The sequence below is a fragment of the Rhinolophus sinicus genome, chromosome 7, assembly GCF_057876585.1.
Source record: "Rhinolophus sinicus isolate RSI-liver-muscle chromosome 7, RSI-T2T, whole genome shotgun sequence".
NCBI classification, from domain to species: Eukaryota; Metazoa; Chordata; class Mammalia; order Chiroptera; family Rhinolophidae; genus Rhinolophus; species Rhinolophus sinicus.
In genome coordinates, this window is record NC_142507.1 from 53,615,468 (window position 1) to 53,641,585 (window position 26,118).

The 26,118-nt window shown below is 51.2% G+C and overlaps 2 protein-coding genes across 3 annotated transcripts; both read right to left on the minus strand.

Moving 5' to 3' along the window:
• Positions 1 to 16,130: 16,130 nt before the first annotated feature.
• On the minus strand, positions 16,131 to 21,885 carry S100A16 (S100 calcium binding protein A16). Of its 2 annotated transcripts, none has more exons than XM_019713331.3 (3): positions 21,715 to 21,885; positions 17,183 to 17,359; positions 16,131 to 16,896 (listed from the first exon to the last, which is right to left on the minus strand). In XM_019713331.3, the coding sequence occupies exons 2-3, from the start codon at positions 17,333 to 17,335 to the stop codon at positions 16,738 to 16,740; spliced, it is 312 nt and encodes a 103-aa protein (XP_019568890.1). In that variant the 5' UTR covers positions 17,336 to 17,359; positions 21,715 to 21,885; the 3' UTR covers positions 16,131 to 16,737. The 2 variants fall into 2 exon arrangements, with proteins under 2 accessions (XP_019568890.1, XP_019568891.1); XM_019713332.3 differs by lacking the exon at positions 21,715 to 21,885 and adding an exon at positions 17,995 to 18,150.
• An 856-nt stretch (positions 21,886 to 22,741) lies between these two features.
• S100A14 (S100 calcium binding protein A14) lies at positions 22,742 to 24,940 on the minus strand. The gene is made up of 4 exons (XM_019713326.3): positions 24,786 to 24,940; positions 24,311 to 24,420; positions 23,735 to 23,881; positions 22,742 to 23,515 (listed from the first exon to the last, which is right to left on the minus strand). The coding sequence occupies exons 2-4, from the start codon at positions 24,338 to 24,340 to the stop codon at positions 23,378 to 23,380; spliced, it is 315 nt and encodes a 104-aa protein (XP_019568885.2). The 5' UTR covers positions 24,341 to 24,420; positions 24,786 to 24,940; the 3' UTR covers positions 22,742 to 23,377.
• Between the last annotated feature and the right edge of the window lie 1,178 nt (positions 24,941 to 26,118).

Consider the following 26,118-nt stretch of genomic DNA (forward strand, 5'->3'; position numbering starts at 1 on the left):
GTAAGAACACTCAGCTTTTCTTTCTTCTTCGGAACACGCTGGGCATTGCCTAGTTGTGTTTTCAATTTGTAAATCCTAAGACCCTTGAACAAGTCTTTGTCATTTATTTCTAATGCAAGCCTCCTGACTCTCTGTGCTCCTCGACAGGTGCAATGCTTTTTTTTCACAGCACTTCCTCCATTTTAACCGAACACTTTAGCAGCTACCTCTGCTCTCAGAAACTGCAGTGGTGTCCCCCTGGCTTTTCCACAAAGGCCAGCAGTGAGGTGCACAAGCTCTGCCCCCCATCTGCTTTCCCATCTCCCCTGCATATACCCTGACCACCTTGCTCACTGTGCCTTGAACATATGTGGCCAAAACCCTTTGCTTTTGCTGTTGAAATCCCACCTATCCTTCCAAGGCCAGTTAAATGCCTCCTGCTTCATGGAGCCTTCCCCAGGCCCAACCAGATTCCGTCTCTATCTGCGCCGTCCCACACAAAGCACTCCTTTTGTCCCTGTGTACTTAGACCATTCTGCCCTAGGCTGAATCACTTGTGTACATGTCATCTCTTGCCTTCAGCCCCATGTGGTGAGCTCACCAGATGGCGACTGGATCTCATTCGTTTCTGCATGAGTAAAGGGTATCTCCCACGCCAGGTGCCAACCAATGTTTATGGCTACTGAATATCAACGAGGGAGGGGTTCTTAGGGGTACTATTTAGGAGGCAGGGGGCCTTCTCACACCCCCAAGTTATGCTACCAAGTCCCAGGAGTGTTCCCAAGTTCCACTCCTCTGGATCCCAGGAGTGGAACTGAGACATCAGGTTGGAAAACAGAGCTTCACTGAGCTGCAAATCCCTGAGGAGTGACGGCAGGAAACATGGCCCTCCAGGGACCCAGTGAGGAAGGGAGCTGAGCAAACTCCCCATCCGGCAAAGAAGGAGACCGGAGGGAGAGACACAGAGTCAATCAGATGGAAACTGGGGAAAAAGGTCAGAGAAAAATAGTCACAGAAACAAAGGAAATGTGGGGGGAAATGGAATAAGATGTGAGAGAGGGAGGGGCTGCTGGTTACTAAGGGCAACGTCTAGAGACCTGCCCGTAACCTAGGAACTGAGGCCAGAGGGTGCACATCCAATGGCCATATGCCTGAGACTGGTGACAGCACATTAATTTGCCACTAATTTGCCGTGTGATCTTGAGCAACAACTGCCCCCTCGGCAGAATAGGAGGGTTGGATAGGATCACCCCTAGAGCCCAATTCTCCTCTTCATTCTCCACTTCTCCATGAAGGCAGAGAAGCGGCACGCAGACAGGCAATGGGCACATCCTGGCAGTGACTCTGCCCATGCCCAGCCTAAGAAGAGAGGTCCTCGCTTTCTGTACACACACTCACTCACTCACGCTTGCCAAAGGGTTTTCATCAACAGCGGCTGGGTTTTGCCCGCCTGATTCGTGCCCCCTGGTGGTTGAGACGTGTCATTACAGGATGGTCTCTCCCTACTCGCTTCCTTTCTCCTGTCCCGATAGGCGCGACCTGACTCCTGACTCACACAGGAGGAGGCAGTGTAGACTCATCTCCAAGAAGCCTTCCCACACCCACACCCTTCACAGCTACCTCACATATAAGGTATTTCCTGGACAGTCCCTGCTGAGCAGCCCAGGTGGACTTACGTATGGAAGCCAGATGCCTGGAAGCTATCTTAAAAGCCCTAAAATAGGGGAGAAGGGAACTAGGTGGCAGAAGTTAGGGTCTGAACACTGCCCACCCACTCCCTTCCCCAGGGCAGTTAGGTGCAAAGAGAAATGCCCTCACCGTTCCGGCCTCAGGTGTAAGTCCTGTGTTCCCTCTGACTCACCATGTGACCTCAGGTGGGTTGCACCACACCTGTGAGCTTAGACTTTTTACCAGAAGCATCCCTTTCATTATCCCTCTGCCCTCAGAAATGTACTCGGAAACATTTACTCATAACAAATTGCATTGAATAATTTAACTATCCCCTGATACCATGGTCAGTGTGAGAGTGTTTTCACAGTGGTCCAGGTCATTCTGGATTTTCCACGTGTCACGGGTTTGTGCAGGTGACATTATGGAACACCTACTGTGTCGTAGGTGATTGCCATAGAGTATCCCTTTAATTGACACCATCCTACCCCTCTTTACAAAGGAGGCCACGGAGGCTCAGGGAAGTTTGCCCAAGTTCATCCAATTAAGGAGGCATGACTTAAACGCAGGTAAACTTCCTTTACAAGCCCCAATCATTGAGAACCCCTGAGAGCCCCAACTTTCCGATTTCTGCTCAGACCAGCCTTGGTCTCCCTGACCATCCTCTCCCCACCCAGTCACTCTGTCATTTCTCAACCTGCCCAGTGCCCAGGAGCCCATGCCCTCCACCTGCTCTGATCTGACATCTTCAAGGATCCCCTTCCCTCTTGCCTCCAAATGCACGATGGCCTGGATTTAAAATAAGCTTAAAAGAAACCTTCCTCGGATCTCCCACCTCCCGTAGCCCTCGTCTTTGCCACAACTAACACCACCATCCACCCAATGGCCCAAACCAGAAACTTGGCCGTCCTGCTCGCCTCCTGCTTCCCCCTCACTGCCCTGCAAGTGTCTGGTCAGCGACCTACGGGTCCCGCCCGCCGTCTGCATGCCTCTCAGCTCTGCCCACACTGCCTGCGACCTCGCAGCAGCACCTTGCCCCTGGACTCCTGCAAACACATCTGGACTCCCCTCCCACCCTGACCCCTTCTCAGCTCTGCCACCAGGATGACCTCCTTAAAATTCAAACCTGAGCACGTCATTCCCCAGGTGAAAACACCGAGTGAACCCCCATAACTTTCCGGAGAAGGCTACCTACCCAGCATGGCACACGTTCCTGGGCACGCAACTCCACGGATGCCTCCGAGCCTTTGCCTACGCCTTTCATTCTCTTGGAAAGCCCTTCCTCGGTTTGTCCCCCTGCCAATTTCCTAATCACCTTTTAAAGTCAGCTCATAGATCACCTCCTCCGTGCAGCGTCCCTGAATCTACTTCCCAGACTCCCACATACTAGAGCATGAGTGTGCTCATGCATGCTCACAGTAAGGCGCCCTGTCGGGCCTTTGCAACCCTTCGCCCATCGCCCTGTAACAGCACCTTTCACGTTTAATTGTCACTATTTATTTATGTATCTTCCCCACTAGACTGGGCTGCTGGGAAACAGACACTGAGTATTAATTCCTGTTATCCCTGATGTCTGACACAGAGCAGGTGTTTGGAGTGACCAGATGGGGGCACCAGTGCTGTCCCGCGTTGCCACCATCCTCTCTCCTCCCTTCAAGACCATATTTCCTGACACAGGCCCTAAATCCTCTACCCACTCCTGAACCTTCTGAAAGCTGACTTGCTATATCCTATGGACCCAGCTCTCTCCGGAGGCACCAGAAGCTTCCTTCTTGCCAAAGGCAGCATTCGGGGAAGGGACAATGTAACACCAGCCTCTTCAGAAGGGCTCTTCAGAGGGAGCGGCCATCCGAGTGCTCTCTCCATCACTCCCTCCCCACTGAAGGAAGAGGGGTGGGGTCCTGCCCCTTCTAGGGTGCAGCTCCCTCTTTCTCAACCAGCCGGCCCCTCCCCCCCTCACCTTCCAGGTGACTCCGCCATCCCGAGGGGCAGGGTGCAGCTGGGCAGCTGCTTTCTGTGATGAGGTGGGGAAGGTCAGTTCGGGAAGCAGCAAGATTGGAATAAAAAGATCTTTTCGGCTTCAGTTCCAAATTACATTCTCTGGTCCACAGCTGAGCTCTGGAAGTTTTCTCGGAACTCAAAGGGAGGGAGTGTGAAAAATCAGCACCTTGAGAAACCCCAATACTCGGGCCTCCTCCTCCGTGGCCCTTCCATTGTCATCTAGACCTTTAACCAGGGTCATTCTGTAGGGGATTTGGTCAGGAACAAACCATTCCTTGTGCCCTGAACGTCCAGCCACCCCCACCACCATTTGTGTCCTCAGAAAAGCAGGCTCACAGGAGCGCAACCACTTCTCTGGCCGTCCCCTCCACTACTGTACCTCAGGTTTGGGGACTCGCCTCCACAACCCACAACTCCTTACAGAGAGTCAGTGTGCAGAGGCCTGGCCCCTCTGCCCACTCCCAGCACACTCACGCCTGGGTGTCAGGAAGACTTGGATCTGAGGCTGGGCTCTGCCATTTGCCAGAATGGAGGGCGGAGGATGGAACATGTCACTTGGTGAAACCGGTGCTAACAGCAATCAACATAAAACTGAGTGATTAACAATCTTCCCAGAAACACCCAACATGAGAGATATGTTCTGATGTGTCCTGACAAACCCGGGAAGCTTTGCAAATCTCAGAAAGGGACTGAGGGCAGCTTCAGAAGAAGAAAGGTGACTCAGGAGAGTGAGCAGTGATTTTAAAAATTATAGGGTGTTGCTCACGAGGAAGTGGTTTAAAGAGAGATATTTTAAGAGATCAGTGTATAATACTCGGAAATGTTTAGAGCAGAGAAGTTAAGATGATTGATTCTGAGTTTGAAACTCGAGTCTACCATGTTCTAGTTCTATTAAGCAAGATTTTTAGCTGTAAGAGACAGAAGTTGTAAAAAAGGGGATGTGTTGTGTTACGTAACTGGTAAGGTCAGTTTGATAACTTGGAAGATTAATAAACCGTAGTCCTGGGGTCTAGAATGGGGACTCAACACCATCCATCCTTCCATCTTCCCCTCCATCCATCCATCCATCATCCATCCTCTCATTCATCCTCCATCTTCATATCCATCTATCTATCCATCCATCCATCCTCCCATCTGTCCATCCACCCATCCCTTTATCCATCCATCCTTCTCACATCATTATTTGTCTCTCTTTCGTGTTGGCTTCACTCTTACTGTACCAGGATATCTCTCCATAATGGGGAACATGTTCCAGCTTTGTGAACCCTGTGTCCATATCTGCTGGGAAGAGCCTTGATTGGCCCTGCTTGGTTCATGTACTCGGCCATAGACCAATCCCTGTTTCCAGGGAATCAGGGTGCTATGATTGGCTAGTGTGGTCATGTAGCCAGCCCTACGCTCAAGGGTCTCTTACCAAAATAAGGAAGCAAGATACTGCAGTCACTACTCTAGCCAAGTGACCTTACAAATGATACTTAATCTTCCTGCAAGTATCAGTTTCCTCTTCTGTAACATGAGGATACTATCGCCCACCTCAAAGATCAAATGAGATAATGCATGTAAAACATAGTTATGTTAAGCACTCACTGAATGTTATTAGATACGGCAATAGAAGAGGAAACCATGACACACAGTTAGAGCCAATGACCTTGTTGAGGCTGTCTGACATGTCAGCAACGTAAAACCACCATCAACCCCCACAAATCCACTAAAACCACAGACTATTGTCTCCTCCTGGTTTCCTGTCAATATTTACTCGTCGTTTCAGCCCTCCTGTTGTCATCTGCCAAAGTCAGATGTCAACAGTTTAAGAAAAAAATAAAAATTAAAAAAAAAAAACCTTCAAATTGAGAAAAGTCTCTTCTTCATTTGCTGCATTCTATCTCCCAGCTTGGAAATGATCACATTTTTCCCATTGTAGTAATTGACCAAACACCTAGGCCCAGCTTCAAAAGTAGAGCAATTTGGTGACTATCTAGCCTGATCTGGTTGAAGGCCTCCCCTTAGCCCATTTCACAGATAAGGAAATTGATTCCCTACATGGGGCACGTGATCGTCCCAGCTTACTCGTGCAACCCTTTAAGAACTGGGGGTACCCAGTTACCCAGGCTGTCTAGTCACCAGCCAGCCTCTGGTTTGCATTTGGATTCTCAAAGGGACTTTCCTTCTGGCAAGAAATTGAGCTGATTTCCGGAATGTTTGGGTTCACCATGCAGTCATAAGAATAAACAAGAATTAGTCTCTCAGACAGGAGCATCCCCTAGTGAAGTAGCAACGCATGACCTTCTGAGCCTGCCCCGCTTTTAGCCAAATAAACATCTAAGAAGGAAAGAGGGCAGGAAACGGGTGACAGAGAAGAGACTAAAGTTTACTGACTGTTTACTCTGTGTAGACATTGTTTTAAGTACGTACAAACACTACCTGATTTAATCCTGCCACTCGCCCTATAATGTGTGATTGATACATCAGGAAACAGAAGCTCAAGGAGTTAGTGTAGAGGGAGATTTGAACTCAGGTTGGGCGGGCTGCAGGGCAACGCTCCTCAGTCATCTGCTGCCCCTTCACCCAAAGTTCCCTCTCTGGCCACTTCCCTGCTTCGTCCTCCTCTCCCTGCTCCTGCAGGTGGGCCGACCATGAGTCTTCTACCCTTCTTTCTGTCTCCTTTCTCTCTCACCTTCTGCATCACAGCCTCATCACCCACTCAGTTCAGAGAACTCCTAGAATCAAAGGCTTTGAATCCACTCCGCCAGCTCCATTTTCCCAGCCCCAAGCTCTCACTGCTCCCCCAGTCGTCCAAGCCCCAAGATGGGCATCATCTCTGCCTTGCTCTGTAGACCCCCAGACCCAGCCAGGCAGCCTTGCCAGCCACACGTCCTCACCAAGTGCTGCTGGGTTTTCCTTGGAACCTCACCTACCACACCCTTCCTCTCTGTATCCGTAGCCACCGCCTCACCCCCAGCTGTCCTGGGACAGCAACCTCCTGACCAGTCTCCTCCTGGACACCAGTTCTCCCTTCCTCATGCATTCTCATCATAGCTATCCATTCTGTCACTCACTTGTTCAAAAACCTCCTGGATCTCTCTCCTGACCACCTCATCCTTTAAACTCTTCAGTGTGGCTCTCAAGGACACAATTCTCCAGTTCATTTTTCATTCAGGTGCCCTGTAAATGTTTATTAGACATTGATACTGCACTAGACCCTGGGGATACATCAGCAAATAAAACACATCTACTCTCTGCCCTGGTGGAACAGGTAATCAAGCGGGGAAGACAGGAAATAAATGCAGACTCGCAAGTTGTAGTAAGTGCTTTGCCTGAAAACCAGTGGGTGCAATGATTGAGAATCACCACCTGGGTAGGGTGCTCAGGACAGGGCTTGCTAAGGCGGAGACCTTTCACCTGAGACCTGACGGATGAGGAGTTACCCACACAAGGAGTAGAGGATGAGCTTTCCAGGCAGTGGCCCAAAGATGGGAAGGAGTTTGGGGAGTGAACGAAGCACTGGAACAGTCTGCTGGGGCATGGATGGTAAAGGGCAAAATGGCACAAGATGAAACTGAAGAGGTCAGGGCCATCGCCTCATGCAGGGCTCATAGGCCAGCGTAAGGAGTCTGGGTTTAACCTAAGTACACCAGGAAGCCATTGGAGTATTTTAAGTAATGGAATAATCTAATCTAATCTTAAAGATGCCGCTGGGGAACTCTCGATGAAAGATGGCGGAGTAGAGAGCATGATTTTTGTTTTGTTTCTCCACTTTGGAACCTCACTGAGAATAATCAAACAAAATGAAATGTAGAGAGGGGAAAAGACCATGTTTAATGAAACTGGTATAACTTGAAACTGGTATCAAGCCACGAATCATGAAGGGTGCCTGCCAAATATAACTATGTGTGGATCTAAGCAAGGGCATTACATGAAAGACATGCTCTCCAAACCGTTGGGTAGAACCCCACCAAAAGGGGTACCCAATGTCTCTTTGATTTAAGGCAATAATATTTGAGGTTGAGAACAAGCTGAGAAGAGACGTCCCTGTGGAGATCAAGCTTGACACCTCAGGACAGCAGGAAAGGGGTAGGGGGAAGAAACCATGCTGCCACGATACTCCTATTGCCTTGTGACGTGGCCTCCCAATCGGGGATGCCCCCACAGTGAACTGGGGTGAAGCAGGGGAGGAAGCAGGAAATATCAGACTGCATGCCACCAAGTTTTCCTGTGATGCAACCCTATCTCCCAAAAGCCAAAAATTGAGAGGACAGGTACCACTCCACACACGCCCAGGTCCGCCACGTTCCCACCCTACTTTACAGCACGCCATCTTTCAGTTCATCACCAGCTCCACCTGAAGTCAAAAATAATCAGAAAAACACAATCTCAAAAACAGACCAAAAAATTCATTAATGTGATCTTTTGCAAATACAATTTTTTAAAAAGAGATAAAAGGGGGGGGGGATAAAAATAAATAAATAAAAGAGATAAAAGATTCAAAGAAAAGATTATATGGAAAAGAAGAAAGAATTAGAAGACTTCAGAAAAGATATTTTTAAAAAATTAAAACATTCCATAGACGAAGGCCATATTTTAAAATAGAATAAACACAATGGAAAACAAAATCAGGAACAAAATGAACAGATTCAAGAAAATCCTAAATATGAAACGGAAAGGCACAACAAATCATTGTAGAAAGAACGAAAAATGTGGAAAACAAAAAAATCCAACCAATCTATAACTGGTATTCCTGAAGAAAAGAACAAAGCAAATAGGATAAAATAATCTAAAATAAATCAGATTTGCCTTTGGATTTCAAGGGCACAACAAATTCTAAAGAGAAAAAAAAAATGATCCAGAATTATCAAATCCAAGACATAGTCTGATGAAGTTATTGTATTAAGGAAAAGAAATAAGATTTCCATTTCCAGCTGATCAAAACACGACAGTCTACTCTTTTTAATTCATAGCTAAGCTCACAAGAAAATAAAATGAATCTTCAGATTGCCTCCAAGCAAAGGAGGAACTAAAACGAAATCAGCACGAGTTCATGCTACAGCTGTCCACAGCTGTCCCTGGGAAAGGGTGGTCTCTAGTCTCAGGAAACAAGGGGCTTCAGTTTTTAAAGATCGTTGAGAAGAGATGAGTCTTTATATCTACAAGTAGCTGGGAATTGGAAAGCCCCTTACATGGAGCAAAGATACTCAAAGGCCAATTTCCTCAGTGAAAGAATAGGCTAAAAGAAAAAAGTCTGTCGCCAGCCAAATGAGATTCCAAGGAAGTTTGTATATTTTGGCCTGGGCTCTGAATAGCAAAAAATTATTTTCCTAGAGAAATTTTAACCATGGCCTGCCTTCATATGGATTTGAGGTTTTAATTTACATGACTGGCATGGTTCAGAAAATCCTAAAATAAGAAATTAACATAAAAGCGGTAGGAAATTGGGAATAGCCCTGGGGTACTTGGGAAAAGTAAAGTGACTTTGAAGGCCCATACCCTTAAACCAGATTAACCGTATTCCCCAGGTAAAACTAAGATTGAAATTTCAAAAATTCCATAAAATAAGCAGTTTTGCAGAAAAATATATAATTTACCAATATTGATGAAGAAAGAGAAAATCGGATGACCTATACCATTAAAGAAATGGATCAGTATTAACCGTCTACATACAAAAATATGAAAATTAAAAATAAAACAAGGGGTGGCCGGTTAGCTGAGTTGGTTAGAGCATGATAACACCAAGCTTGCCTGCCGATTTAACCCCCGCATGGGCCACTGTGAGGTGCACCCTCCTTAAAAATAATAATAATAAATAAATAAACAAACAAACAAACAGACCCAAATGGTTTTTATGGGCAAGTTTACCAAATCAAGGCGGGGGGGAAAAGTCTTATATAAAGTCTTATATAAACTTATATTTCCAGAGTCTAGAAAAAGAGGAAATACTGCCCAATTTATTTTTTGTGGCAGGTATAAAATAACATTTGTAGTAAACACTGCTAGTGGTCTATTACCTATTTTCTCCTTATCTTTCATAGCAAAAGAACCCTTACTTGTAAGTTCAAGTGAAGGCCACACTCCCCAGCCTTTCTTGCGGCTAGGTATAGCCACATGGCTAAGCTCTGGCCAAAAGAAGTAGACAGAAGTGATATATGCAACTTCTGATTCATGCCCTTAATAGCAGAGAACATGCCACTCCTTCATCTTGCTGCTTAGAAAATGGATGAGACACTGGGAACATACAAACCAGGTAGGGTCGAGCAGAACCATCCACCAAACCATCCATAAGCCACCTACTTCCAGATAGTAGATGACAAATAACAAGATGGCGTCAGACTTCTCAACAGAAACACTAGATGCAAGAAGACTCACACTCTTCAAAAAAGTACTCAAATAAGAAGATGAACAAATCAGGATGATGCCTGAGATACGGGGAGTAAAATTGGTTAAATAATATAATAAAACTGATTATTTGTAAAGGCCAAAGAAGAAGGGATTGAGAGAGAGAGGGAGAGAGGATGGGAATGGAATGATTGGTGGGAGAACAGTCTCCAGCTGCTGAAGATTGTATTTGCAGCTGGACTCTGTCAGCAGATAAGCTGAAAGCAAAAAGGTCTTGGCACAGGGTTTTATTATCGGCCTAAGGAAAAGTACATAAAGGACGAGAGAGCTAGCCTTGGGTTGGGGACTTGCAAAAAAGAAGCATCAACCTGAATTTTAAGAATTGTAAAATGAGGAAATACAGGAGAGAGGAAAGGGCAATGGGGGTGTGAAAAAGCACTTTTCCTGTTAAGGGAAATATAAAACGAATGATAAACTTAGAAATTATTCAAAGGAGTAACATGGAGTTAAGCTAAAGTAATCACAACCTTTAAAAAATACAGAATGTGTAACTTAAAATATAAGGAAAAAGTTGGCTCTATACAATGAAAAGCAAAAAAATAAAAATAAAAAAGACAGAGTATATGGGAAATTAAAATAAAATGGCAGAATTAGTCCTAATATAATAGTATTTGTAATAAAGATGAACAAAGGAACTTCATTACTTAAAAGGCAAATGTTCCCAAATTGGGTTTAAATTTTTCTTTTCCAGCAATATGTTGCATGCGAGAGAAACACTTCAAAGAAAAACTCTTTTTAAAATATTTAAAATAAAAGAATAGGAGAAAGTACACCGGGCAAATCTGAAGCATAAGAAACATCACGGAAGTAATTTTGATATTTGACAAAAGAGAACTCAAGATGAAAAATGTAAGAGACAAAGTGAAACATAATATAAAAAAATGCAAACATCATGAACGTAAAAATACCAATAACATAGCCTTAAAATACATAAAGCAAGAACTAACAACACTTCTGGAAAAAATAAAAAATAAATAAATTATGGTTAGAGATTTTAGCACACTCTTCTCAGAAACTGATTGATAAGGAAACAAAAATAAGCAGAGATATAAAACAGCTGAATGACATTATTGGCAAATTCCAGCTATTGGTAGACATAGAATGCTATGCCCAACAAAGAAAAAATACACATTCTTTTCTAGCACGTGTGAATCATGTAATATTAAATATGCTCTAGGGCACAAAAGAAATCTCAGTAAATTCCAAAGAATCGTTATTACACAGAAACAGCGAAACAAAACAAAAACCCCTGAAAACAGCCCTAATGTGTTTCAACAGGAATACAGACAAATTAGAGCATTTTCAAGCACTAAAGTATGTATGATACAGTAACTAAAATGCGATGAACTCCATCAATATGGATAAATCTCTTATTTAAAACAGAGAGGAAGTTGCAGGAGAATCTATGCAGCATGACACCATTCACGTAAAGTGCAAATATGTGCAATACTAAATAGTACATTGCTTAGGAATATGAGCATATGTGATCAAAATTATTATGTTTTTAATCAAGGGAGCCATAAACACATAATTCAGGATGGTGGCTATGGCTTGGAGAGAGCCAGTATAATATAGGATTGCACATGGAGTCCTGTAACTAAATCTGAAAGTTCTATTTGTTTTAAGTAACCTAAAGCAAATATTTAAAAAGTGTTCAAATTCAACAAAGCTTATGGTTGAATATTGTGCTGTTTTCTATACTTTTCTATTCTCTACGCTTGAAATATTTCATCATTAAAATAGTAGGAAAGGAAAACGTAAAAAACGAAGAGAGAACATCCACGAAGAGAAAACAAGGCCGGGAAATCCGGTCAGCCTGAGATTTGTCCCATGGATCCTTGCAATGGAAGCCAACAGTGGAGCCATGTCTACAGAGCTCAGAGAGAAAGAATGCATGACCAGAGAATTGTATGCCTTGCCAAACAGCAACAGGCTGAAGTTGAAAGCGCTCCAGGAATGTCTAAGCCAACAGCCCTTTGAAATCCAACCAAGCAGATGATGAATCAAGTAAAGGAGGCAGGTATGAAGAAACCAGGCTAAAGGATTTGCGAGTGAGAACCGAATTCATAGAACTAAGACTGAACTTGCACTGGAAGCCATGCTTACGAAACAGAATGCAAACACTGTGTACGTGGACATTTGAAAGTGAATTTATATAACTATCAGCAATTGGTAGATTGACACAGGGGAACGGGAGTTAAGTGTAAATGTACTATGTTTCTCAGCCTTTGGGCACAATCCAAAGATTCTAACATGAATCTAACATTTATCTCTAACATTTATCTCTAAAATCTTTTACAAATTAATATTTCTCATGATGACAAAAATGTATCCGCAGTTCAGTAACTTGTTCATTTCCTCCGTGATATTTTTCTCTTTTGTTATCTCCAAGTAAAACTTAAATAGCACTTTCTATTATAAAGAACGTGTGTTATTGTCCTATTTTTATAACTTTTTTCTGTAAGTCTGTCCCTTAGAAGTTATCCACCTGTTTATGTGATCACTTGCTGTGATCTTCTCTAAACTGTGATAGCCCCATAAAATCAGAAACTAAATCTGTTTCTACCATTTTTATTGCAGCATCTACTGTGAATGGCACCTACAAGGTACTATATTCTGAATGAATGAATGAATGAATGAATGAATGAATGAATGGGTCTGCAGCAGAGGCAACCACAGCCACCACACAGCGTCTGGAAGGGGCACTCTTGACCCTCCATAGTTATTGGGGCTAAGACTCGGACAAGAGCCTCTGCCCTCTGTGCAGTCCCCACAGAGTTAGATGAGGGCTGAGTCACAGGTCACCAGCAGTACGTCCTTGGCTTGTCACATCACCTCTCTGGCCTCCTTGCCTTCACCTATAACGTGCTGTTTGTCATTCCTGTTTCACAGGGTTGTCAGAAGGACTAAATGAGACTCAGATGAGAAAGCGTTTTTTTTAAACTTTTAACCTTGAACAAGCAGAAAGGATTGTATAGTTTTTAAAAGGAAGTACTAGGGATCTAAATAGAAAGAAAATCCAAAAGTACGGGAAGGACAAAGGCTGACACAGGTGGTTTAGTCACCCTGATGTGACTAAACAAGCCAGGTTCTCACACTACAGAATGACAAGTCTGGCTACAGATGGGTTTGACAGGTGCAAGGTATCAGGCACCCACCACTCAGTGCCATGTGGTTTAGATACTAAGCCAGGCCAGCGTGAGACCCCAGACACAGGGACCCTTTTCAGACCAGTGTGAGATCTGCTGCCAGTCCCTTCCTTCTCCCCTGCTCTGCTCAGGCTGTCTGGTCCCTGGACTCCAGGGTGAGGGAGGAAGGCTGCCCTTCTCTGCCCTCCCCCCACCCCTGGCTCCCCAGGGAGCCTCAGGCTGAGCTGCCTGACCCTGCAGTGGCAGCTTTCGTCCCTCTGGGGCCTCTTTGGCGCTAGGCCCTGAAGCCCAAGCCTTGTCTGCTGTTAAGTTTCTCTGACCTCTACCCAAGTGCAGTGTCCTCCCTAGCTCTCTGGGCTTGAGCTTAGACCGCCTAGAAACAGGCCTCTAATGGGGGTCACACAACGCTTCATTTCCCGCCAGCTGTGCTGAAGTCTTGGCAGATGGAATGCAGGGCTCCGGACACAGACGAGAGCGGTGAAGGGAGCACAGCCCCTTCTCTCAAGGAGGCAGGGAGCAGGTCCTGAGGAATAGGGCTGGGGTTGGCCCACCGACTCCCCACTCCGCTCCCCCTCTACCCCCCACCCCTTCTAAGAGGGGCTCAGTGTGGAGGACTGGAAAATGAGGAGCCAGTCATTGGAAGGGATGAGGCAGGAAGGAATTGCCTCGGGGATATCACATGGGATCGCTCACACCTCCTCCATGGGATGGCTCATCCCTCCTCCACAGCTTTCCCAGGTGACCTCACCCTTCACTCAGGGCGACTCTGGGGCTCTCTAAGGCAATGGTCTGTCTTCTGGGGGTTGCTTCTGTCCTCCCTAAAGGAATTTTGGAAAAATAAAACAAAACTATGTACTGCCTCGCATGTATTTCATGTTGGCAGCTAAGATTTTTGTGGTAAGTGTAAGTCATGGCAGAGGGTATACTTTCTGAATTGCTTTTGCTATTGTGACATTTTTAAATAAAATCATTAGGACTGTTTTAAACGTGTGCTTGATGAAATGTAAACATCACAATGGTTTGATGCCCTCCCTCATCCATTTAAACGTATATAATATAAATGTGATAATGTGGGGGAGGAAGAAACTTTCCCCCAACCTCAAGGTTCTTTTGGCTGGTCTAGTAACCAAATAGACAGGAGACAGATTAGTGAGATACAATAACCAAAGTTAATATGCATGTAGGTATGGGAACCCCGCATTCCTGCGAGAGTCAGAGGTCCCACATGCACAAAAGGTTCAGAGACAGAAAAGGAACGTGAGTATATAAGACACCCTGAGCTAGCGACGGGGTAAGAGGCCTTGGGGGCATCAAACGGTCACTGCAGGTTGGTAAGAAGAGCAGATGCTTCATCAATAGAAGTTTGCCCTGCCCTACAGATACGCCAGAAGAGGTTTTCTGTGATAATGTCTTATTATGGGAAGACCCCTAATTCAAGTTCTTCTAGGTAATTAAGGGAGGGGCAGACGTTTCTCTTGAGCTCACAGGGTCCAGGGTCTGTAGCTCAAAACAATCTGTAAACTACAGAGGCACCTGCTGAGATTCAGCTGAAGTGAAATAAACTAAGATGGACACTGCGTAATCCCACTTACATGAGGTGTCTAAAACAGTCAAACTCATAGAAACAGAAGTAGAATGGTTGCCGGGGCTGGGGGAGGGCAGTCGTGCAGAACGAAAACGTTCTGGAGCTCGGCTGTACAACGAACATAGTTAACCACACTGTAACGTACACTTAAAATGTGTGAAGAGTGTCGTGTAGGGCAGCCTGCGGGGTCTCCGCTCCCCACACAAGAACGCAGGATATGGTGAGGCCAAAAAGGAACACCCACGGAGCCATAGGTAGGGGAGTCATACCACTATATTCTCTCTGGTGGCACTATACTCTCACTGGAGGCTGGATCCACACTGTCCGCAAACCGCCATCCACACTTGCCAGCCCAGCCGCCATCTTCTTGCTAGCCCCCATTCTCTCTCTCTTCTTCCTTCGTAGCCGCAGCAGTTATATTAGTGGCTAATGGCTCAATGGCTACAGCTGACGGCCAACCAGCCCCAGCTGATGGCCATCTACTACCCCAGCCAGCACCCTTCCACGTGAGGCCGAGAGCCTGTAAACTACTTTCTGGGGCTCTGCCCCCACAAGAGAGTAAACTTGTGATGGTTCTTTTTTACCCCAGTTATAACATGCATCCCCCCTCCCCTAAGGACGAAGGAGCTCTTCACCATTCAGTCACTTTTAACTGGAGAAGGGGTGCTGTGAAGGAGGTGGGGAGACCGGCCTGCTGCCGTAACCGCAGGCCTGTGCTGAGGCAGAGCAGTTTCAGATCCAAATGGATTCCCGTAACTCTCTGTGCATCTTTTGAACAGTCTGCAACCTTGAGGGACACACTGCCCTGGGTTGGAAACCAGGGGTGCAGAGCCCTGCAGGCTGGGCTTGCTGCCGTTCCTCTCCTCCCAAGGAGCCCGTGCCATGCAAGAGCAGGGGAGACACAGAGGAGCTGGCATTGTTCCCTCCAGCTGCTACCAGTCATGCTTTCCTTTCCCCGCCCGGTTCCAACTCTGGCCTCCCACACTCCTGTCCTTGAACCCACTTTCCCATCCCATCACCTTCCCTGTGTGTTAGAATAATCTGTTGGTGACGACGATTCAGGGCCTCAGCATAACTCATGGCTCAAGACTGACCGTCAGGGCCCCTGTCTCACAGAATTGCACTGAGGCCTAAACGAGACACACTGTGTACCTGGAAGCCGACTGAGTCTGAGTCTGGGCTAGGAGGCCCCGGAGATGGTGGGCCTTTTGGACCAGGAGGGAGGGAGCTGCTGGCCCAGGGCTGACAGCACCTGCTGAGATCCAGGGATTCTACTTCTTTCTTTCTCTGCCCTCCGGTCTCTCTGCGAGAGTCCCCCTTGCTTCAGGGGCCCAGTGAAAAGACCAGCAAGCTCGAGGAGGTGACAGGGAGTGGAAGGTTTTAATGAGCATCACATAGGGGCCGGGTGAGGGATACAAATTGCAAATCCAGCCTTTACTGCCATGCTTCAGTGACTGAGCAGGAGGGAGGGGGCTCAACCCTGATTAGCTGTTCCCAGACCCAGAGGCAGCCGAAAGGTAGCTCCTGGAAGTCTCTGCCGAGCACGGGGGCTGGGGCGGGAGGGAAGAGGTGTCTGCTGCTGCCGCCAGGAGCAGGAAAACCTAGGGCGGCGAGCTGACCTCTGGAGGTCGGAGAAACTCAGAATCAGGCAGGAACACCAGCTGTTGGAAGAGGGGATGGACTGAGGAAATTCTTGGGGTCCCCAAACAGCACTGAGATCTCACAGAGGGGCCCCCAGGGCCTGCTGGCTCCAGGGACTGAGACCCTTAGGGAGGCACCCCCAGACTGAGATGTTCACAAAGGGACCCTGACATCACCCCCTCCCCCTGTTCAGCAAGGGTCAGGAGAAGGTCTGGAGGGAGAAGTGAGGGTGGGGCCTGGGTGGGCAGGAGGCTGAGGAAGGATCCTGGGGAGAGCAAGAGGGGCTGGGCATCGGGACAGTGCCCTGAAGGGACGGTGGCGGGTCCTCTAGCTGCCGCTCTGCTGCTCCTGCTGGCGGATGAGGTTGGCGATGGGGCTGGTAATGCCGCCTATTAAGGTCCAGTACTCGTCGAAGCTGATACGGCCGTCGTGGTTGGCGTCCAGGTTCTGGATGAGCTTGTCAGCAGCCTTGCGGTTCCCGGTGTCCTGGGGAGGAAGCAGCGTCAGCAATGTGGAGAGCGGCAGCCCCACTGAGCCCCAGGCAGGACCTCGGCGGAGGCCCAGGATCGGGCCTGGCAGCTGCTGCCCCTGGTAAATGGGAGCCGAGTCTTCACTGGCTCCGGCCTGCACCCCCCTCCACGAACCCCCCAGGACAGCTGCCTGGGCCGGGTCGAGGTCCTATAGTGTGTGTAACTCTGAAAGGACAGAGGCCGCCCTGAGAGCACGAGGGCTTCGGGGCCTGAGAGACACAAGGCGTGCGTGGGGGCCGTACCGTCAGCATGTGGTTGAGCTCTTTCTGAAGCATCTTTCGGAAGCTGCTCTTACTGATCTTGTTCTTGACCAGGCTGTGCTTAGACACGTATTTGTAGAAGTTTTCCACCAGGATCACGACCGCCCTCTCCAGCTCCGTGTAGCTGTCCTCCATCTCACTGCCTGACTCCCACGGGGCCTGGCTCCCACGAGAAGCCCACATGAGAAGAGACCCCACAGGCCCAAACTCCTCCCACCCCCGCACCCCCCGTGGCCCCCCCAGGCTGGAGGGAGGAGGCAAGGAAAGGGAGGCTCAGGGTGGGCGTGGGGGTGGCCCTGGAATGAGAGTTATGTGGTTCCTCTAATGCAGGTGTCCCCCAGCTCAACCGCCTAACAGGTTCTCCAGGTCCTTCCCCAGCCCCAGGCACTGGGCTTGTCAGAGTCCCAGAGACAGCAAGAGGCTCCCGTGGGAAGAGGAGAGTGAGTGCCCAGCCCTCCGCCCTCTGCACACCTAGCCCACCCAGGTCCCCGGCCCTGGGGACAAACTGCCAGGAACTGTTAGGATGAGCCAGGGGGCTGGAGGGGCCGGAGCCCTTGTCCCCCACCAAGACTGGCTGAGACCCCAGCGCCAGGCAACAAAGCAGGAGGCAGAGACCGCAGCCCTCCCCAGTCCCTTCAGCCAGGCACCAGGGCAACGAGGCCAGCATCTCAGGACAATGCCCTATCCATTGAGTATGACGTTCTGCGGGCCCCCAGTCACACTCCCCCAGCCTCGCCTCCCTCATGCCCACCCTGAAATATACAGCAGGACCCAAGAATCCCTCACCCCATTACCTAAGGAGGAGCCAGGCCCGGTCTGCCCCAGCTGGAGACAGCCAGCCGGCGGCCAGCCCAAGGCCACAGTCACCCCCTGGCCCCAAGACAAAGACACTCACATCCCAGCGGATACAGCCTTCTGAACAACAGGATATGAGGGAGCAGGCGGATCCACTGTGAGTCGCCGCCCATGCCCAGAGCCCCCCCAAGTGAACCCGGGCAAATGAACCTCCCCTCCCGCCCCCAAGCCCAGGAATGAGCCGCAACCACCCTGCCCATCCGGGCCTGGCAAGGGAAGGTAGGCACAGCCGCCGTCCAGGCCCGGACGCCCACAGCTCAATTTGGAAGGGAGGTGTGCTTCGCCAGGCCCCACGGCAGCCTCTGCCCTGCCCCCTGCTCTCTAATCCCCTCGTGGCTGTCCTCGTCCCATGCCTGCTGCCTTGCCCTCTCCGCCTACTAAAGCCTGCCCTGACCCCTGCCCTCGGTGCCCTCCTTCCCTGGGGCCCACTAACTGGTCTTCTTGGGTCTTGTCTCCCCAGACTCCAGACATTCCTGGAAGCAAGGAGAGGGTTTATGACACAGTCATCGTGTTTTCTGAACTAAACAAACAGAAAGACTCTCGGCCTTGGGACCATCTTTTTAAAATCCTGACTGTACCACCTCCCTGCTTTTAATCTCTGCATCTCCCCTACCTTGCATGGCCCAGCCCAAAGCTCTGCTCAAAGTAGGTTTCTATTAATGCTCCACTTCCTGCCAGCCCTGATGCCAGGTGTCCAAAGCCCCTGACCAGCCTTCTAAGATTTTTCTTTTGCAAAGTATTTTCTGAAGTAAGCATGAGACTAGGCCAGGATGCAGGAAGGGAGGAGAGCCGAGAGGGAGAGGAGGCAGGCTGGGGCATTTCTGACGAAGAATCCTGCCCTTCTCTCCCCTGGTCCGTGGCCAGAAGGATAAGCATGGAACCAGTATCACAGGAAACCATATTCTTTTTCCATACTCTTTATTTATCAAGTGTGTAGCCGTGTGGTTCACTGTTTGTACGTGTGTAAGACTTTCATACAAACACTCTAACATTCACAAATGAGGACGGATAATTGTTCTTCTCAATCCCTGAACTGTCTGCTCTGCTGCCCTTGGGTCATGACAGTCGTTCCTGGGAATTTGAAAGCTGAATGCATTTCAGCAAAGGTTGTGCCAAGTCTACTCTCAACCAAGCTTTGCAAGTGGGGAGAGAGTTCAGAGAATGCCCCCACCCTTAACCATCCCTGCCCTTTCCCTGAGTGACGAATTTTGTGGGAAACAGGAAGAAAAAAGGGAAAGAGAGCAGTTTTGGGGGTGGTGTGCCACGCGTGCGCCTGCCCCAGGCCCACCCAACTCTCCCACCACCTGCCTTCTTGAAGTCTTGTTTCTCTGACCAGGGGAGCCTCCCGCCCTTCCTTGACACCACGCGCCAGCCCCTATTTGGCCTCTGGTGGTCAAGCAGGCAAGACCCAGGTGAGCACCCAGGAGACAGTCAGCTACCTGCTGTCAGCTGTGTGATCACCCCAGAGAGGTAGCTTCTACAGCTCTGGGTTTCCATTCCCAGGCCCCCCAATAGTCCGTCCCTCACCTTCTAGTCAAATGGACACCGCTAGAAACACGCCTGGACAAGGATGTCAGAGTGGGATGGTCAGGTGTCCCTACCCTCTCCAGCCCATCCTCCCTCCCCTGGGACCAGGAGACAAGCTTTCCCACTATATCCATGCCACAGCCAGCTGCCTGGTCCTCCCACCAACCAGGCCAGAGGGTCCCCAAGCATGGGGTTTGTGGGGGGACAACGTGTTGTCCTATCAGGGGGTAGGCCCTGCATTGACTTAGCCGTAGGTAGATTCTGGCCTGAGAGCTGGGGACAGGTGCCCGACATGTACATTGGAGCCTTCCCAAAAAGTGGGAATGGGGGGAACACTTGTTCTCCAAGGGGCCCTCTCACCTGGAGCCCTCAACCCTCCCCCAAAGCTCTCATTGTCTTCTCGTTGCCTGATTCATCACCGAGTAGTCAAGAGGCCCCCATCCCCACATCCCCAGCCCACCCACTGCGCCCACCTCAGCCCAGCTTGCTGACTTCTCCAAAAGCCCAAATTGCCCTGATAACATGCACCTGGATCTCAGCCACGCCAGCCCTGCCCTCCCACCCCCAGTTTCTGGGCCCCACCCCTCCAAGTGCTTCCCAACCAGCCCCTATCTCGACTCTCTCATCCACTTCAACCTGGAGCCCTGACTATCCAGCACACCCTCCAAAAATCACCATCTCTTCCCACCTCCACATGTGCTTCCCGAGTCTTCCATTGTTTCCAAGTGTTGGGGTATGTCCCTGGGCTCTCCTAGCCCTCCTAGTCGCCGTCCTCTCTAGCACCCAGCCCTCTCTCAAGCCTCAGTTTGGCATGCGCTGGGTCCCTTCCATCTACCACACATTTGTTCACTCATTTATTCACCACTCATTTGCTTACTCACTCATTCACTAACTCATGTGCTCACGTCCATTCATTTCCTTCTTCACTCGCTTGTCCCAGCTGCCTTCGATATGCAGGGAAGGTGCAACCCGAAGTGGGCTGGCAACGCCACACTCTATCTGCAAGGCTATTTCAAATTCATCTGTCAGCCTCCACAGCCCCTGTCTCTGCTCCTTCTGCGTCTCATGCTCTTTTCCCCGTTCCAGAGGCAACTATCTCGCACAGTGGCCCTGCCTCACCCTTCCTGACCCTCACAAGACTCCTGATGTACACAGAAAGCGAGGAATTCTGCCATTCTTGATCCCCCCCTGCTTGGGTAACCCATTTACTACCTTCCACCCCTTGTGTTTTCGGAGGATAAAGCTTGCTCCCCTGAAATTTTTTCCACACAAGTGAAGTTGTCTGGAATTTTTTTCCAGCCGAGTTTGGTGTAGACACACATACGGCAGCCCCTGGCCTCCCCAGCACCTAGAGACCTGTTTACTTGTGGATGGGGAAAGTCTGAGCCCCACTTACCAGCACCCCGGTCCTCACCCCCACCCTGTAGGGCCGACAGGGAACGCTTCTATAGGGCAAATGCTCCACTAAACAAAGCCAGTCAAGCCAGAACCTGCCTGGGTCCTGGGGTACAGAGGAAGCTGCCCAGGCTCCAGGCCCCTCTCCCGGAGCTCCCAGGCTCCCCCGGGGTGTCATCCAGGTTCCTCTGGGTCTCGTCCGCCCTCCCAGGGAAACAGCTCTCAGAGCACATGGCCTGCGTCCAGGGACCTCCCTGTGTCCTGAGGTGCAGAGAAGCCACCTCAGTGCCTGTCTTCCGGCTCTCAGGCTTCCTGGGTCCTCCCTGGCTCTTCCTGGACCCCGTCACCTCTCCCAGGACACAGTTCCCAGAGCCCAGCAAGGCCTGTGCCCAGGGTCTGACCACCCTCACCCCCCACCAGCACACGTTTACCCTTTTTCTGTTTGGGGATGGGAGCAGCTGCGGGCAAAGTCCCTGACAGCCCTGCCCAGAGGCCCAACCCCTGGAGAGGAGCCCAGGCAGCTGCTAGGCTGGGAGGGGGTCTCACCACTCCGTCCATTCCTCTGCAGGCCTCTCCCGCCCCCAATCCCACCAGAACTCTCCATTGGCAAACCGATCTTTGGGGAAAGTTAACAATTAAGGAAACCTTTCTGCCCGGCCTCCGGCAGCCCCCCTCACTGCCCCTTCTCCTGGCCCCCCAAGCCTGTGGGGCCTCTCCAGCGGGCCTGGGGTGCTCACCTGCCTCCTCGGTCCACCTCCTCTCCAGCACGGCTCTGGGGCTTGGGCTCTGGCACCACGAAGCTGCAACCCCGGCTCAGCCCAGACAGGACTCCTCCCTGCAGGCCCAGTGTCCCACTCCCTCCTTCCCTGCCTGGCTGAGCTGGCTCGGTGGGGAGGTAGTGACTGAGCTCCCTCTTGACTTGGCCCTGGGGTTGGGCCCTTGTTAAAGGGATACACACCTTTTTTAACACCCCTCCGCCCCCACCCCAGAGGGAGTGGTAGAAGCTGGCACTCCCCCAACCCCACCCTCCTAGCCCCGCAGGGCCTGACAGAACCTACCCCGTGGAGAAAGGAAGGGAAGGACAGTCACCTGCCCTTCTCACCTGGGTCACTGGAAGCTCAGTTTCAGGGACCCCAAACAGACAAGTTCAGTTAGCATTCCAGGCCAGCCTGGCTGGCCACAAAACTTCCTTGCCCTTGGGATTTCAGGAGTAATGCCCAATTTCTGCGGGCTCGAGTCAGAAGGCAGACACCAGGGACCAGACTGGCCCCTGGGCTTCCATCTCCAGGCCAGCCCAGCTCCTGACCCCCATCGCTGGGACCTGTCATGTGCAGCAATGGACCCTGTAGGGGAAGTGCTATTAATATCCCCATTTCATAGATGAGGAGACTGATTCAATCATGCCCACGGTTCCAAAGGCACTAAGTGGCAGAGCTGGGATTCACACGCAGGCCATCAGCCTCCATTCCCCTTGACCTGCTTTAGCCAGGCTCCAGCACAGCTGGGTTCCCATCCTTTCCCCAGGTGTGCACTCATGCCGTCTCCTATCAGAGGTCAGCCCACCGGTGAAGAGAAGCTTGTCCCTCCCAGAGGACCAGATCTTCCACCTTTTGGGCCTGGTACTATCCTCAACCCAAAGCCATGGGGAAAAGTAGGTCCCTATTCACTTGCACTGTTCTCAGGCCACCTGATGACTCTGCCATTCACCCCAAACCACCCCTCACCATGGACACAGGGTGGGGGGGTAGGGGGTGTCAAGACATCTTTCACTTTTTGCATTGTTTTATTAATCAAATGATACAAAACCACCATCATTCTGTAAATGCCCAAGCACCCAGCTGGTCCTCTCACTCCCAAGGTCACACCCTCCTCAGCCTGTCCCACCGCCCCCCTGCTGTCTCACGTCCCCTGCCCTAGCCCAAGGACAGTCCTGGGAGGTGGCAGGGGCAGAGCTGAAGGCAGGAAGACATAGCACTGGACAGACAGCTAGTTCAGGTTGGGGGAGAGATTAGAAGGGGTAGGGTCTCCGAGACCTTTTTTAATACCAAATATCCAGCCCTATCAAATCATTTCCCATAGCCCAGCTCCTCTCTGCCCTGGCCCCACTACCAAATGACGTGGCCTTTCCACCGTCCTCACCCCTCCAGCATCCCAGGCCCCAACCCGCCCCCTGAGCCTCCCCCTGGTGGGGCCTCCTGAGCCCACTGGGTTCACAGAGGTCCCCAGGATGAAGTGCAGGGACCCCAGGAAGGGCTGCGATGCACCTGAACCTTGCAGAGGTGAGGCAGGTGTGGGCTGGGGAATAGTGATGGTGGTGGAGAGAGGAGTTTTATTTCCAGGCCCCCAGTCTGTAAGGTCCCCTTTTCCCAACATCCCCCCAACAATTGCAGGGGAAGGTTTTCAGCTCCCCCGGGTGGGGCACTCCAGCTTCACGCTCTTGGCTGCTTCTCCAATCAGCTCCCAGAAGCTCCCAAACTGCAGTGTAGAGTCCTCGCAGTTGCCCAGGTTGGCAATTCTCTCTTCCAGCCCACAGTTGCTCTGAGAGGAGGGAAGACACCACAGCTCAGCAAGACGGCACCTTCCAATCTCCCCACCCGGCCCTGCCCAGGGGTAGGGAGCAGGACCCGAGCCTCGCTGGCAGTGGGAGGGGAAGGGCCAGGAGTCGCTAGTGCCAGGGTCCGTGGCCCTGTGAGAGGGGTCTTGGAGCACTTGCTTGGGAAATCAGGTTGTGCCTGGGGCAGGGTCACCCCTCAGTACCGGCATGAGGTGGGGCAGCTGCTGGGTGACCAGGTCCCGTAGCTCGGAGGGGGTCAGCGTCTCCTTCCCTCCCTCCACCGAGTACTGGTGGAAGTTCTTGATGAGGGTCTCAATGGCCCTCTCCACGTCACTGAACTCCTGGGCATCCTGAGGACAAGGGACATCACCCAGGTCAGGGAGGCTCCACCCCGCCCTATGACAGCCTGCTTCCCCAGGGGCCTGGCCGGGCCAACAGGGCGGAAGGCAGCTGCAAGACACATGGGCTCCCGCCCACTCCAGAGCCCAGACTCCAGCCCCCTCACCCCGCTGGCCTCTGCCCGGAGCCACAGGTTGGGCAAGGCTTTCTCCCTGCCAGCCCTGGCCTCCCCTCCCCGGGCAGGGCAGGTCTCAGCACGTGGCCCAGGCATCTCTTCCTGGGAGGGCTCCATCTGCATCACCCTGCGTGGAAGGGGGTTCAGGTCTCATAGGCAGGGTCTGGGGGACAGGCCAAGGCCAAGGTAAGGGGCTGAAGTCAATGGGGGGAGACGACGCTTAGGGTGGAGGAGAGCAGTGTGGGAAGGGAATGAATGGGCCCACCTCGGCATTGGCTGACCGACACTGTCCCATGGTGCCCGGCGTGCTTGGTCCTTTGGTGACTTGTGGTGTCCTACAGCCTGCCCAGGAGGGGCCGATGGTTCATGATCTGCCTAGAGGAGCCGGGAGGCCAAGGTGAGGGGAGAGTTCAGCATTTCTTTCTCAACTACCCCATTTGGCCCCACCCCAGATACTCTGGCCTTATCCGAGGGATCAGGGCCAACTCCACACAAGGCCCCATCCCCACCCAGGCTCCAGGACCTGAAGTCACAACCCCCAGGCCAACCCACTCAGAGGGACTCTCTTGGGCCTCACCTTAGCTTCACTCTTCGTCCTCCTCCAACCACCCCCTACACACACGCCAGCCTCCAGGGCCTGGCCCCCAGCCCTTTCCCTGGCAGACTAGGGTAGGGAAGGCTAAGCGCGCCCCCTTAACAGGGGGCAGCCCACTTGGGGGAAAAGCCCCGGGTCTCCTTACCTGCCGGCAGCTGCTGAGACAAGACAGGAGGAGCCAGCTCACCTGAGCTCAGCACTTATACCTGGGGGAAGGGAGGGGAGACAGGGGGCTGGGCCTCATCCCTAAGCCACCCCTGCGATTGCAGCCGCCTGGGCTGTGAGCCAGCTGAGTAGGCCCCACCCTCCACTGGCCAGAGCTCCGCAGCCCGCCCCCACCCCTACCACGGGAGAAGGGAGCTGTGGAGGGCTGGGTCTGGGATGACCCTGGCTCCGGACCAGCCTGCAGAGTTGAGAGGACAGAGAGGGGAGGGGGAGGTGGGGAAGGGAGAAAGGGAGGGCTGTGGGGGCAAGCTAGAGGAATTGCAGGGCAGGGACGTGGAGGGGCCCTGAGTCAACAACCAGAAAGAAGCAGAAGCTGATCAAGGCAGGGTGTGTGGCACAGGGAATGAGGGACATGTGTGTGGGCCAAGAGACGTCCCCAGGGATCTCTCTCTGTAGTTTGATGTGTCACACACACACTCCTTCCGCCAAGGCCGACTGGGATAGCGACAACCAAGCCTGCCCAGATCCCCGACCCCAGCCTTGCTCACTCCTGATGGCAAAGAGATGAACGAGGACTCACTGGGGGGGTGGAGGGGGGGCCTGAGCAGGGCAACCTGCTGAAGGGGCCGGGCTGGGCGCTGTCCTGGCTTCCCCTCGGCTCCCCTCAACCAGAGCACACATGCGCGAGCCCAGCGAGTTATCTGGCAGCTAATGACCTCTCCAAACTGGTCGGGCTGCCTGCTCCTTCCTCCCTCAGAGCCCCACGGCTTCCCTAACCCAGCCAGTCCACAGCACACACAGGACGACATCCCAGGGGGCAGGTCCAGCTGCCCCACCCCACCGGCCTCCTCACCTGATGGGAAGGAGGAAGGGAGAAGGGCAGGGGGTCAGGGCAAGGCCGGGCGGGCGTGGGGCTCCTCGGCTCCTTTTCTAAGCTCTGAGACCAGAGCATACCTCCTGTAAAAAATCACATAAATGGAGCCACTTCAAAACCGATTGGGAGCCGCCTTCCCAGAGGAACTGCCTCGTTTGTCTGACTCCTCGAGCCTTCAGAATGTTAAAACAGGGCAAAATAACCTTTGGACTGGGCCTAAAGCAGCAAGCATTGTATCACAGACACTGTTTGCAAAGATGGCACAAAAGCAGCCTTGACGACTGAAAATTAAAGGCCTTCCCTGTAATCGGCATCTCTGTGTCAGCGTATCGGCACCGATGGAAATTCCTTCTCGGCTTATTGACACCCATAAAAATTCTTTCCTTCCAGTCATGTAATTATTCCCCTTCCCTTTCTCATAAATGCGCTTTGCCTTCAC

What these genes read in the sequence shown, in the direction of transcription:
- S100A16 (XM_019713331.3), bottom strand. Translation starts at nt 17,335, where the DNA reads ATGGAGGACAGCTACACGGAGCTGGAGAGGGCGGTCGTGATCCTGGTG. An exon ending in AGCTCAACCACATGCTGACG is followed by an intron (nt 16,897 to 17,182) that starts GTACGGCCCCCA and finishes CTTCCTCCCCAG; the next exon opens with GACACCGGGAACCGCAAGGC.
- S100A14 (XM_019713326.3), bottom strand. Translation starts at nt 24,340, where the DNA reads ATGGGACAGTGTCGGTCAGCCAATGCCGAG. An exon ending in GTCGGTCAGCCAATGCCGAG is followed by an intron (nt 23,882 to 24,310) that starts GTGGGCCCATTC and finishes CCTTGTCCTCAG; the next exon opens with GATGCCCAGGAGTTCAGTGA. An exon ending in AGCTGCCCCACCTCATGCCG is followed by an intron (nt 23,516 to 23,734) that starts GTACTGAGGGGT and finishes CCCTCCTCTCAG; the next exon opens with AGCAACTGTGGGCTGGAAGA.